The sequence below is a fragment of the Diceros bicornis genome, chromosome 6, assembly GCF_020826845.1.
Source record: "Diceros bicornis minor isolate mBicDic1 chromosome 6, mDicBic1.mat.cur, whole genome shotgun sequence".
Taxonomy (NCBI): domain Eukaryota; kingdom Metazoa; phylum Chordata; class Mammalia; order Perissodactyla; family Rhinocerotidae; genus Diceros; species Diceros bicornis.
This window is the reverse complement of record NC_080745.1, coordinates 57,754,620-57,769,937: the sequence shown is the minus strand read 5'-3', so window position 1 is coordinate 57,769,937 and position 15,318 is coordinate 57,754,620. Positions and strand designations below refer to the sequence as shown.

The 15,318-nt window shown below is 36.0% G+C and overlaps 1 protein-coding gene across 2 annotated transcripts in view; it reads right to left on the bottom strand.

The window, feature by feature from the left end:
• Positions 1-3,789: 3,789 nt before the first annotated feature.
• Positions 3,790-15,318, bottom strand: part of TNKS2 (tankyrase 2) — a 60,337-nt gene continuing 48,808 nt past the window's right edge. For both annotated transcript variants that reach the window (XM_058543527.1, XM_058543526.1), the window contains 5 exons: positions 14,679-14,753; positions 12,112-12,217; positions 9,659-9,845; positions 6,989-7,145; positions 3,790-6,134 (listed from right to left, as the gene is read on the bottom strand). In XM_058543527.1, coding sequence (XP_058399510.1) covers positions 6,072-6,134; positions 6,989-7,145; positions 9,659-9,845; positions 12,112-12,217; positions 14,679-14,753 — 588 coding nt within the window. In that variant the 3' untranslated portion in view covers positions 3,790-6,071. The remainder of the gene's footprint in view (positions 6,135-6,988; positions 7,146-9,658; positions 9,846-12,111; positions 12,218-14,678; positions 14,754-15,318) is intronic.

Here is a 15,318-nt window from a genome sequence, read left to right as displayed (position 1 = left end):
GTTCCATAACAAATTATTCAACAGTTCCTCCTTTCCACACGATCTGTAATGCTACTTCTGGTGTATATAACAATTCCATAAATAGTCTGTTCAGTTGGTCAAATGAGTCTATCGCTGCACCAACATTACACTGAGTTACAAGAGCATTAATGTTATTCTTGATCTCTGGTCCTCCTGCCTTACTGCTTTTTTCTTCAGGACTGTCTAGCCTATTCTAAGCCCTTTACAGATATTTCCTATTCACTCTAGATTCTTTTATACTTTTGAGGGAAAAAAAAGTGCACGAGTCACCTGTTATTCCCATTTCTATTGGAGTGTTCATTTACTTTTTGTCTTTCACAGTTCTAAGAGTAATTATCCTTAAAAATTTAATATGTATACTTAAACTCCAAAGTTCATCAATATCTTAAGGTTTCTATTTTCCATGTTATTGTCAAGTAGTACTTTAAATTCCACCTTGTTTTTAAAATCTCAAATGTACAGTACTTTTATAGACAATGCTTATCTTATAGTGTTTTAAATAAATAAAATAGTTCTGGCACAAAATTCAAAAGGAATAAAAGGGTATACAGTGAAAAGTCCCTTTATCACTTCTGTCTCCCAACACCGAGGTGTCCTGCCAATAGTTTATGCGTATCCTGGAGGTATTTTATGCATAAAGAAGCAAATGCATATTGTACTTTATCTATATTATACAAATAGTAGCAAATCATACATACTGGTCAACCTCTTGCTTTTTTCATTTATTATGCTTTGGAAGATATCAGTCCCTGTCAGTTAATAAGGCATTTACTTATTCTCTTTTTACATGAGTATGAGTTCAGTCTGTTTGCCAACATGTTTACTAATTCCTTTGTTCACCAGCTTATGGCATCTCACTCCTTCCTTCTGGATTCAATTGCTTTCTTTCCTGAAGACCAATCCTGAGTTCTTTCAGCAAAATCTGAAAATATGTTGTTTATCTTCTCTTTTGAATAGTAATTTACCTGTTAACAGAGTTCAAAGCTAACATGAATTTTTTCCCCAGCACTTGAAAGTTATTTTATTGTCTTCTGATCTATATTGCTGCCATTGAAAAGCCTGCTGCCAGCGAAACTACACCTTTGTAGGTAATGTCTTCTCTCTTGTTGCTTTTAGATTTTTCTCGCATTTTTGCGATTCTACTACATGCCTAGAAGCAGACTTGTTTTTATTTACTATCCTAGATATTTTTTATGCTTCTTCAATTTGAGGATCCATATCCTTTATAAATTCTGGAAAAACTCTCAAATCTCTTCCCTCTCCTATTCTTTATGTTGGATCTTCTTGTTCTAGTCTCCACGTCTCTTAGCTCTTCCCTATTTCCCACCTCTTCCTCCGTTATAATCTGGGTATTTTCCTGCTTTTTCTTCTAGTTCACCAATTCTCTTCAGATACGCCCATCTCTTTAGATATGCCCAATCTGTGGTTTAATCTGTCCACTAAGTTTTTAATTTAATTATGTATTTTTTAAGCTCCAAGACTTAGCTTTTCAAATCAACTTTGTCTTTTTCATAGCGTCATCTTTTCTAATGGCTTTTATGCTTTCTTCACCCCTCCCCCCAATCATTTTAAACATTTTTATTCCATAGTTATTGTGTTATTTGAGTTTGTAGGGGTGCGAATCTTCGAAGACTGTGTCTGCTGACTTGTGCTCACAATGGAGTGTTTTGGACTTTTGACCATGAGTCCATCTGAACAGGGCTTGTTTCTTCTGTACTGTGGGAATATGATGCAGCTTGGGTTATGGGTATGTCTTCCTTCCCCAACCACGTTGCCGTCATGTCTGTATGCCTTTATCAGTAATTTTCAAACTGAGATCCTCACACACCTAGCGATTTATACACTTGACATTTTGAGTTTCTTAAGATTTCATTTGAACTAAGGGCTCAGTGGCTAAGAAATCTTGCTGCTTTGAAATTCTATGTTCTCTGTTTCCACAAGTGAGAAAATTCAACTACTAGTCCTGGAGCATTCAGGGAAATAATAATAATATTAATTACAGTAAGCAGTTATTGCCAAGTACGGCACTTAGTGGCACAGACAGAAAATCATTTAGTTCTCTCAACACCCCTATAAGTACTTTAAAGTTTATGAAGATTATGTAGTTTGTTCAATGTTGCACAGTTGGTGAAGGATAGGATAAAATTCAAATCCAGACCCATTTGACCCTAGAGCCCAATCACTTAATCACTATTTATTTATTCAACAAAAAGTTACTGAGGAACTACTACGTGCCAGGATGTGCTAGGTGATGGGTCTAGTAGTAAACAAAACAGGTATGTTTTTTAATACCTTTCAAATTATCTGTGAGGGATCAGTTTTTTTTCCTCTCTTAATTTCCAATCTGTTGCAGATGGATATTTTGGTAAAGAAATTAAAACCACTGCAGCAATGTCAAACTGCTATAAAAGCTTCCTCTCAATTTTTGTTTTCATCTTCCCATGGGCTGGTAACAGTTCGCAGACCAACCCCCTGCAGGCCACTTTTGTGTAGCACTGCTCTACAGTATATGGGCAGACCATCTGGGGGGCTCTGTGTATACCTGTGGGATGGGGATGACAACCGTGGGGGGATGACGAAGTGGACAAGACACTTCTGATAATGGTGGCTTGTGTGTCAAGAACAAGAATCTTCTAAGAGGGTATAATTAAGTATTTTACGTCAGTATGCCTAAGCTAGTAAGCATGAAGAAGAAGGGTAGAGATTCAGGAGATAGTGAAAAGACCACATTGCAGTCTAACTTGATAAAAATTGGACAGTTCTCCTGGGGAAGAAGGGTACTACTACTACTTGCTTCCTCTGTCATGCTAGTCCTCTAACAGGACAGGACAGTAGGTAAATGGCCAGGTAGGAACACTAATGACAAAAGCTGAGGGAAGTTTATTTGTATGTTTTCTTTCCTCATCACCCTGCAAACAACTGGATCATATCATACAGTGACATGCATGTTTAGGAAACAGCAAGCAAACACTTCAATATTATCCTAACTGAACCAGTACGATAACGCTGCTGAAATATATTTCAAAGCCAAATGACTTATGGGTTATTTGCACCATTATTCTCTTACTACGAAAACCGATCACATACCTGGACACTTAGCATACTGAAATCTAAAATACATATGTTATTATACTTTCTTTTATAAGTAATACTTTTTTTTTTGTGAGGAGATCAGCCCCGTGCTAACATCTGCCAATCCTCTTCTTTTTTTGCTGAGGAAAACTGGCCCTGGGCTAACATCTGTGCCCATCTTCCTCCAATTTATATGGAATGCTGCCACAGCATGGCTTGCCAAGCAGTGCGTTGGTGCGCACCCGGCATACGAACCAGCGAACCCCGGGGTGCCGCAGCGGAGCGCGCGCACTTAACCACTTGCGCCACCGGGCCGGCCCCTAAATACCACTAACTTTAAGATTTGAAAACTTATAAAGAATTTTTTATATGACATAGAAAACAAAAACATATTCTTCTTTATAAAGTTAAGAAGACAGACTTTCCAGGAATGACCTTTAAGGTTTGCCAAAAGGTTGTGCTGGATGGACTAAATGTCTAAAAAGCATCTTACAGATACTTTCATCTTAAAGCATCTGAGCAGGTATGGTCACAACATTCAGTATTTCAAACTTTAAACAGCTCTCTTTTTATCACTATTAGACTCAGAACTACACTGTTTTCCTGCAATTGTGATTTATTGTAATCTTTATCCATTTTCCCAAAGACCATTCAACACATTTATTCTATTCCAGTAATTACCATGCTACCCAGAAAAACAAGTGAACAGTTTATTAAGAATTAAATGAGGGTATGGAATGTGATACAGTACAAGTAAGACACTCAAGATGAATATAATAGTACTACTCACACAAAAAGTTAAATCTCACTTCAAAAAAAAAAATCACAAGACAAAAGAAAAAGCAATTCCATCATTATAAAGTAAGGTATTTCATGCAAAAACTCCAAAACCCTCCCCAAGCCACCCAAGCACCCAACAAACAAAAAGCTATCTGAAAATATTGCCATGCTAACATATTAACCACAATATAATCATTCATAGAAAAACAACACGCTAAGTAAGCAATGGATTAGATGAAACAACACAGGTTGCAATATTGTAAATTCATAGACCACGATGATTTTACATGATAAGAAATTCCAGATTCACTCACAGGGTGAGTAATATGGGCTAAATGTTGAGAGATAAGGTATGTAAGTATAAATTCCATTAACTCATCTCATTATCTTCTAATTATAAAACTGGAAGCTTCCAGAACCTGAAAAATCTTACAAAATTTGGCATATTCCATTTGTGTTCCAAGAAATGACTTTACGATCATATTTGCAATTATTAGAGATCTGTATAAAAGCACTTCAAGGTCAGGAATTTACCTCTTAAATAATGATCACAATTTACATCATAGAAACAACTCCAGATAGGCATTTACTTTAACTCTTACTCAAAACAAGAAACATGGTTTTCTAGAACTTTATGTACAAATTACTGCAAAGGGCCAGTTAATTTAGAGACTAAATAAAATGTAAAACAAAGGTGAACTGGTACAGAAAGTGAAAAGGAACGTCCTTAATTACAAAGACTTAAGGGGGTAAAAGGCCTGCCTTGACTTCTGAGGGAGCTGGCATCAACAAATAGACTGCAAGCTGTAACTCATGTCTCTGTACCAAGACGTTTTAGCACATTTCATGGAAAAGATAGTTTTATGTTAGAATATAGGAATGGCATTTTATGGGATAACATTCCCCTCCACAGCTGCCAAACTGAACACAAGCCTGGTCATTGTGTGATGCACAAAAGAAGTGGATTTCCAATTGAGTGTAACGTCATGATGAGGGAACCCACGAGCAGGAAGTGCCCATCTCACTGCACCTGCCCATTCAGGAGGCCAGGAGAGAACCAGGACACCCACATTTCATGGTTCTGGGTTGAGTTTACCTATGGTGATTAGACTGGCTATAACAGCAGGCTAAGGAAAAAGAACAGGAAAAAAGTACTTAAGACAAAAAACTACCCACTCCCATTTGCTACTTTTTTTCCTTTAGGTTTAAGGTAATTAGAACAGATTGGAAAATTATTCAGGATTACCCTTCCCACTTCTGAAATTTTACTTCCTATTTACATTCCATGAACACTAATTTTTCAGTGGCAGGATTTAGCCTCTCTAAAAAAATAGAAGCACTCATGTTAATTTTCGCAGAATGACAGGAGAAAATTTTCCAATGAGGAACCCAGAGTCTGAGGCCAGTAAAGAAGCTTCTTTAGCAATCAGGACCATCAGAGGTAGAGCTCTTTGGAATGTGTCTTATACATACAAAGGTATCACAAATTAAATCCCCAGAGTATTCATGAAACAAGTTCTTAAATGGGAAAGATTTCTAACGAGAGATAAAACTTCCATCAGCAAATTAAATCTGATAAATAAATCTTTCCCAACTGACAAAGTCTCTGCTAACAACTCAACATAGCCTCTGGAATCAAATGTAAAGATCACTCAATCATGATGATGAAAGATGAAGTACAGATGAGCAGTACATACGAAAACAATTTGTAAACGGCTGCAGTTCTAAAACAGTAGATTTATATTACAAAGCAATGTAAATAAATATCGGGCTAGTACAAAAGCTCTTATTTACAGTTTTACAATTGAAACTGTATTCAGTGTAAATGCTGCGTTTTAAAGAACACAGTACTGTATTAGTAAAATGAAATCTGTCGAGGGGATTACAGTTTCTGTTAGAATCAATGCATAATGTATAAAAGATTCAAGTTAAATCTGTTTATAATTCAGTACAGATAAACCCAGTTTAACCTGGAATGGCATCTGTTAAAGTGCTGAAAAACAGGAAATATTTAGAAAACACTGTACATTATTAAAGCTTTATCAAGTCAGAATGTTAAACTTCTTTCACATTTTTTATCCTTTTGCCACAGGCTTGTGGACAGATGATTTTTCTCAGCAAAGGAGTAAAACTTAAGAGGCCACCAGCTGCTTAGATGATTTTAGGTTCAGTGGAGTTAAGTTTTCTAAAACAACTATTTATCCATCAACCATACCTTCAGGCCTCACAATCTGGTACGTAATTAAATATTCGGGATAAGCCTGGAAGAGACAGATTAATTCAAACATTGGTAAACAAATTTTTTTGAAATGAGATTTACCATAAGGATTCCTAATCTTTAGGGAAGAGGTGCTAAATTAGTGCTGTGGACCAGAATCATCTAAGGGCATTTTCTCAGAACATCCTTACCTTGACTCCAATCCTTTAGGTTCTGAATCAGCAGGTCTAGGATGAGTACTAAGCATGTGTTTGTCTGTTTTTAATAACTGAGGTGATTCTGCTACATATCCCCAGTTCAGAACACTGCTCTAGAGATGCTTTTGACTGGATCTGTGTCACTAAGAGCAAGAGGGAATTATACATTTCTTTGCTATAGACAGGTTAACTATTAAATATAGGATTCTGATCATTTACATTTTATAGAAGCTAGAAAAAGATTCAGTATAATAGGCAAAATCTGAATAAAGTCTACAGCTTAGATATAAATTATATCAATGGTATTTTCCTGATTTTAATAATTTTAAGAGAACGTCCTTGTTTTTAGGAAATACACATTGAAGTATTTAAGGGTAAAGGAACACACCTATAACTTATTCTCAAGCAGTTCGGAAAAAAAAAGCATGTATGCACACATACACATACGGAAGAGGGAATAATAAAGGAGAAAAAGAATGATAAAATGTGAACATTTGGAAAATCTGAGTAAAGGGTATAAGAGAATTCTCTTTACTATTTCTGCAACTTTTCTGTAACTCTGAAATTATTTCCAAATAAAAGTCAAAAAGAAATCCAGTTCTTAAGGCAACATGTCTTGTCAATTTAAGAGCTTAGTAAGAAGAAGTTAAAGTAATGGCTCTAAAGCATTTCCGAAGACGAACAAATAAAATGGAATTACCTGTTCTCCTCTGTAAATAACATATTCAGCTAATGCTAGGCCATTTACACTGGGTCGACCAGTGACTGAGTGATGTCCTGGAGGAGAATGTGCCATTTTCATTGCACTGAACTGCAGGAAAGACTTTCCCAAGGTTACCCGGCAAAACAGCAGCTGCCTATAACATGAAGAGAAAAAGATCTTGAAGACAAGGCAGCATACGACAATTTAATTTGTGTACACTGCATAAGCCTTTTAATGCATTTATACTTAAACACTTACGATTGTTTTCATCATTTCACCCTTAAAAGAACTTTGTAAGAATATCTTCTACTCTTACTAATAAAAGAATCTGTCACTTTAATTAATCCCTGTTTTAACTATAAAACCTAAAAATGTAATAACCTTATAGAGATGCAGACTCTGCCATCCGGTTTGTATCCCAGCAAAAGCACAAATCATAGGCCAAGTGGGAAGGAGGAGAAGGTTTAAGGGGCTTTCAGGAAGTGCTTTGCAAAGGTGGATAATTATCCAACTAAAGTCCAGTTGATTCCACCTTCAAAATATATTTGAAATCCATTCACTTCTCTTAATTCTGCCGCCACCATTAAGTCCAAATCACCAAAATTTTCACCTAGACTGTAACGATGGCCTCTCAACTAGTCTTCCTGTTTCTATTCTAATTCCTGTCCAAACTATTTTCCATCCAAGCAACCAGTGGTCTAGAAAAAAACAACAAAAAACATAAATCAGATCACATCACTTTCTGCTTAAAACCCTTTAGAGGGTACCCACTGTACTCAGAAGAAAATCTAAACTCCTTACAATGCTCCAATTTCTCTAATCTTACCTTGTGTTCATTATGCCCCAGGCACGTTAATCTTTTTTCTTCACACAGGCCAAACTTGCTTACTCCATGGCCATCATACTGTTTCTTCTACCATCTAGAATGATTATCTATTCTACCACTCTTCACCTGGCTAATACTTATTTTTCAGGTTTCAGCTGAAATGTTACTTCCTCAAATAGGTCTTCTCTTACCAGAAGTTTAAGCAGATTACTCTCCCACTCCCCTCGGGCATATGATTTGGCCTTCCTTAGTTCCAACGTGCCTTTTTAAAATTAATTCATTGTTTCTCTCCCTTATTTTCATTGTTTTAGAGGAGAACAGGAGGTTTTGGTGGATCAGTTGATGATTCTGTTCTCCAAAGACGACAGGCTATATACTTTTTATTCTAAATACACCCTTTGGAAACGTTCTTGGCATTTCTAACAGATTTTCTATTATAGTCACAATCAGTTCCATGATAATCCAGAATACAGAAGTCTTAAGTTAATAAACTTATTTCCAGACAACTAAGCATTCTGTTCCAAAGACAGTTTAGAAGAGGTACTAGAACACTGCTTATTACTAATAATCAGAACTATTTAGCCTCCAGATAATATGACAAGTAAAAACAGTAGTGTTCATTTTACAGACTCTCAAGAAATTACAAGCCTCCTAAGCAGTCCAATTTATGATCTAAAATAGAAGTGGGTGGGAAATCATACCCAGGAGGGCCGACTTTAGACACCTACACGAGTCTAAATTTGGGGGTAAACAGCAAGAACAAAACAAAAACAGACCTCGTTTCTCTCCAGGACTACAGTTCTTCACCTTGGCAATCTTTCAAAATCAGCTCGGAACCTTTAAAAAATCCTAATGCCCAGACTGTATCCCAGACCAATTAAATGAGAATCGCTGAGGATGGGACACAGGCATTGGTAATTTTTAAAGCTCCCAGGTGATTCCAATGGATTACCAAGGCTGAGTACTACTACTCTAGGGTTTTTTTGAGATCAGTGATTGGAAGCATCAGCATCATCTGGGAACTTGGTAGAAATTAAAGTTCTAGGGTCCCACTCCAGACCTACTAAATCAGCAGCTCAGCAATCTGCATTTTAACAAGCCTTCTAGGTGATTCTGGTGATCTAGGTGATTCTCTAGATCTTTATAAGAGTGCCCTAACTGTAGAATAAATCTCAATAATTAATATGACTTGATTTTTTGAATGGGAAAAGATAACATATTTACCTATGAGGATTTTATCACTTAGGGCCAAGTTATTTGAATGATTTTAACAACTGAGTTAGACCAGGGTAACTAAAAGTGGAAAAAAAGAGTGCAAAGTAGTTATTTGATAACAATGTGCTTTCTAAAGGAACTGATGTGTTTTATTATAACTTTTTGACTAGTAACATCACAAATTGAGGATTAAGATCATATCACAGTGGAAGAGAGACTCCCTCACCCATTGCCATGAAATGATTAGACTTGGCAAGCAATGTCATTTTAGTATTTGAATACTATATTTTTAAGGAGTCCATAGTCCTATAAAATTCAAGGCTACAGTAAAATCTTTCATGCCCAATGATTATTTTCTACTCCATATTCTTTAAAGCACCAGGTGTTCTAATGGTTAAATGAGTTAAATAGGTCAAGTGTTTAGAACTGTGCTTGGCCCATACAGATCACTTAATAAATATCAGCTATTACTATAACTGGTGAGAGGGCCAAAAGCAACCTGGAACACACCTAGCTTGGATTCCTCAAGTTGTCCAAGATAGTGCCTTGGCCCCCAAATTTCTCAAATATGACACCAGTTCTTATCTGATTCTTATCAAAATAAAAAAGAACAAGTGATCTCTTACCTGTGGCAAACGTAACAAGATCTGTCTTTGTGAACTGGACACCCAGTACCTCCTCCAATTCCATATACATACTGATTACTTTTGGAAGAGTTTTCAGCAAAATAAATCCCAGCTCCAAACATGCCACCTATGTAGGCATGCCTTTCATCGAAGCCTTTATGGATAATTGCATTCACAAAGGGTGATCCTAAAATACACACAGATGGATAACAATTTAAAATTATCTTAGAAGAAAAAGAACAGAAACTAGAGACTCTTAGAAGTTAAATTCTTGGGCCAGCCTCGTGGCTTAGCGGTTAAGTGCGCACGCTCCACTACTGGCGGCCCGGGTTCAGATCCCGGGCGCGCACCAACGCGCTGCTTCTCGTGCCATGCTGAGGCCACGTCCCACATACAGCAACTAGAAGGATGTGCAACTGTGACGTACAACTATCTACTGGGGCTTTGGGGAGGAAAAAAAAAAGAGGAGGATTGGCAATAGATGTTAGCTCAGAACCGGTCTTCCTCAGCAAAAAGAGGATTAGCATGGATGTTAGCTCAGGGCTGATCTTCCTCACCAAAAAAAAAAAATAAATAAAAAATAAAAAAAAAAAAAGGTAAATTCTTAAACATATATATACCACCAACACAATAAAGCAAAATCAAAAAAAAGAGTAACAAGTTAACGGTCAGCCGGTTCACTACTTTAGAATAAATAACTATTTTAGAAGAACTGCTAACATCAATTAATATTTTTAATAGTGTGACGGTTCAGATGCCAAAGTAAGGACACATATAGATTCAACCAGAAAGACAGATCACTTGAAATATCAATGCTAGAGTTATCAAATTCTAGACCTCAAATCTATAAAAATCCGGAACCAAGAGTCTCATAATTCACCTCATATAGCAAGGTTGAATGAAATTAGGCTTACAATGACAACTATGTTTGTGTACTTTTTCTAGATATCAAAAGTGGCCAAAGTGGCCTTTTCATGTTCATTCTCTCCTTACACCTGTTCTCTTCTACCCTTCACTTCTCTGCCTTTCGTCACCTGCTATAGCAGATTCCATCTACAAATGTGGTGTGTTCCTTCATCTCCTGCATATTGACTTCTTTCTCCTCCTCCTTTGCAAGTGTGCCAAGAAAGGGAGCTTAGCCAAAGGGCAGGTACTGAGCATGGAAACCAGGCCAGGGACTGGGGTCAGGGTGGGGGTTGGGAAGAGCCAATAAACACAGCCAGAAAACTGATTCACCAAGATCAGTGGCCCTGTTCATAAAGGACAGGAAAATACATTGAATTCCACTTTACAGAAATACTGAACAACAGAATCATTCATTTGAATTAATTTGGAAAAACCAAAACCATACATATTATAAAAGGGAAAAGTCACTCATTATAACCATCAAGTCAATACATAAATAAATATTATGCTCTGTGCCAAGAGATTACCCTTGATGATTTTTAGGCTTTGGGAATGAGAAGTACCGTTTAGATGTTATACACCAATTTAGTCTGCTCTAGCCATTCTTCCAGGGGATTGTGAAATTTAAACACTGTGTTTCATAGAACTTTACAGGTCTCTAAAAATTTCCTGCAATCAAGGCCAAATTAAGGAACAGACCGGAGCTCATACGGGTTATGTGCTTGGAGACTTGAGAAACACTACATTAATATCTATATTCATCTTTGCTATGAACTTGAAAGACCAATCAACACCTGCCAACTTGCAACATAACAAAAAGTAATGGTGTAGGGCTGGCCCCGTGTCCTAGCAGTTAAGTGCGGTTAAGTGCGCGCGCTCTGCTACTGGCGGCCAGGTTCGGATCCCGGGCGCGCACCGATGCACCGCTTCTCCGGCCATGCTGAGGCCGCGTCCCACATGCAGCAACTAGAAGGATGTGCAGCTATGACCTACAACTATCTGCTGGGGCTTTGGGGGGAAAAATAAATAAATAAAATTAAAAAAAAAAAAAAAGTAATGGTGCTCTCAATTTAACAAAAGTTCTCAGAAACCTCCACAGATTCAATGACATGGCTCTTTTAACAGCGAAGTGAAATGTAGTTTTGACACTCAGAATTAAAGTCAGAATAGGAGGTATACATTCTTCTGAGGTGATTTTCAGATATTATTTTAATTCACTCAACTAATTAAAAGTAAAACCATTTCTCAGAATGATCATAATAAGCAAAATCTACTATATAAAGCAAAAAGGAAAATATGAATAGTCAACATTCTCATTTCTATCTTTTTTCCATTATGGTAATCCTATTTACAAATCATCCATTATATAATATACAAATTCAAAAGAGCTTGAAAATACAAATATAAATTTACAATGTACAGACATAATTAGGTTTGTTTTTTTTCAAATGACATGAGAAATATGCAGATTCACTATTATTTCATACCTGACAAAAAACTATCCTAATGTGGATGAGGCTGGTGGCAGGCGGGGAAAGGAATCTTACCGTGGAATAGCATTCTTTCATTTGCATGGTTGTGGTTTTCTTCGGAAACTTCTTTTCTCCTGTGAGTATATCTTTCCCATAGTTTCTTGTTGCAAACTTTCTGAATCTATAAAAGAGAAACCAGAAAAATCAAATCTTTAGGTTATAATAATTACTTATCTACTTGTTCATCTTAACCAAACATGGGCCAACATACTCAGCCAGAAGAGAGTCAAAACTTCCCTCTGAAAGGTTAACTATGGGTCATTTTAGTCAACTAAAAATATTCTGTCCCAGCCATGAAGATGGAAATATAGCTACATTTTGGAAACCAAAACTTCAAACAGGAAAAAAAGCTACATATGACCACAGGTGACATAAAGTCAAGAATACCGTTAATTGATTAAAATACTTCCAGTCTCATTAATTTAGAATTATTACTAAAACATCTCCAAATCAGACATGCTAAGTTCTGTATTTAAGCATTAGAAAGAACAGTACCATTTTTCCTGTTTTATCTGGCTCAAAGTACCATCTTTATCTGTTTTTAATTAAAAAAGTTTAAAACAGCCACACCAGAAAACATCCTTAAAACACACACACACACCTACTACTCCCTCTACCCTTCCCTATCCCTCCAATTCCTAGAAGTTTTGTCTAGAGAAGAGTTAAAGACAGATGATGGTCTCTTTAGGAGTATTTCCAGGGTCAAAATTCACTATCCTAGTGCTGTTTCTCAGCTCTGTTTAAAGATGCTACAGCCCCCTGCTGGTCCTAGAGCACATCTAGGAGCTGGTGGTTTGGCTCAAATTAACTCAAAATACAGTCACAGATGTAATCAAGGAACACAATTGGCATAAACAGATCTCATTTATGTAATAAATAAATAAATAAAAGTTTTATTACTGAATAATTTTTTAATGAACAATGCATTAAAAAACTTTTATAGAGAAAGAAAACAGTGTATCTTTCTCAAATTCAATAACTTTGAAATCAAATACATATTCTCTCTCCTGTCCTCACCCTTAACAAATCTCTACAATTTTGTTACTGCTTGCAGATAAAGTGGACTTGACTGAAATTTGCCTGTAGTAGGCAAAATTATTTGTCTTATTAAAAATTATTATATACATGTGCATGAATGGAAATCTCAAGATGTCATTTTTAAGTCATACTATGATATAAACTAATAAAAATGAGCTCCCAGAAGTATTATCCCTTCACCTGAATAATGTGCGCTTGTTTTAAATCATCTAATTTCTATTAGTATAAAATAGCAAGCTCAATGGTTTGTTAGTATTCACTAACTCTAAAATATGACATCTAATACTATAATAGTATATTATTGTTAACCAGTAATACAACACAGCTGAAAGATTTGATACTGTTCACTTTTAAGTTTAAAATTGAGGTATTAAAGACTTGGAAGCAACCTAAGTGCCCATCAAGGGACGAATGGATAAAGAAGATGTGGTATATATACACAATGGAATACTACTCAGCCATAAGAAACGATGAAATCCAGTCATTTGTGACAACATGGATGGACATTGAGGGTATTATGCACAGTGAAATAAGTCAGAGGGAGAAGGTCAAATACCGTATGATTTCCTTCATTAAGTAGTAGATAATAACTACAATAAACAAACACATAGAAACAGAGATTGGATTGGTGGTTACCAGAGGGGAAGGGGGGAGGGAGGACGGCGAAAGGGCTAATTCGGCACATGTGTGTGGTGATGGGTTGTAATTAGTATTTGGATGGTGAACATGATGTAATCTATGCAGAAATAGAAGTATAATGATGTACACCTGAAATTTATACAATGTTATAAACCAATGTTACTGCAATAAACAACAAAAAAAAGAAAAAAAAAATAAAATAAAATTGAGGTATTAGAAAGACATCTGCCACATTTTAATTCTAACCATAAATCAGATGTAGTTAATACAAAACCATTATGCATCCCAAGCTGAGTATGCAGTTTTGCTTGCTATAGCTCAAGAAAAACATAGCAAAACTGGAAAACGTCCTGAGAAGAGTAACTGATATCAATAAGGAGACAGGACTCTCATCAGAATGACTTAAAACATCTTTTAACGATTGTTTTCGGAAAAGACGAAGATACAGAGGGAGTACTATTAAAATTATAAAAAAGTGGTATGTACAGGGGCTCACAGAAACCTGGAGTAGTCATAGGACAAATAAAAAAAGCATAATATAACTATAAAGATGGAGTTCTTCCATGAACCACAAAAAATCTGCACTTTGTTACCATAAAGTACCTTAATAGTAGTTTATAGGTTTAAAGTCCTAATCCTATAGGATTTATTTTATCCCAAGATAAAGCATAATTCCCAAATTTGAACATGTTCAACAAGGGCTAAAAATTACTGGTTATAAAAATAGTACAGGGATTTTGAGAATCTTAACCTCCCAAGGATATAACCTTTCCCAAAATATCTCCTGATGCCATGTCAAAGACTTATTAGGCTGGACAGATCATTATATTCTCATGAAAGCTAATTATGGCTTCAGGCTTTGAAAACTATGGTCTCAGCAAACTTTATTTTCACTAACTTATTACCTTAAGAATATTGTATCTGTTGAAGATTCCACCTGCATGACCTCCATCTCTGTGCTCTCGGACTGTACTTTGCATCTGATGGAAAAATATTTCAAATATATATGTATTAGCTTTTATGTCTTTTCTGATTTGAGGAATATGGTTCTTGACTCATACGATTCTATTTTTGAGAATACAAAACAAGTTTTCAATATTTTTGCTAAGGAATATGAGTTCTATAAGTTCACAAGTACTATTTTCTAGAAATAGAAATAGCTGTTAGCTGGTACAATGTGAAAACAATATTTAGAGGTGAAAATTATATAATGCAAACTAAAGAAAGAAAAAGAAACAAGCAGATGATAAGTGAGATAAACATACAAAGCTAGCCACTTGAAATACTAACAAAACAAAACAATGATTTATTTGTTCCCATTTGTTTTGCCCTAATAAAGCACAATTTGTATTTCGCTGAGAGTTGGAGTTTCTTAAGTTTTAGAACTAAGTCTCACTTAATTTTGTATCTCTGTGCTCAACTCACACATGTAAGGTACGTGCTCTTCAAAGTGTTAAGACTACTCAAAGATTTCAGCGGATCCAAGAGTTTTGTGGAAAGAAAGCTGGAAGAAAAATTTCCTGGATAAATAGCATCCACATGTTC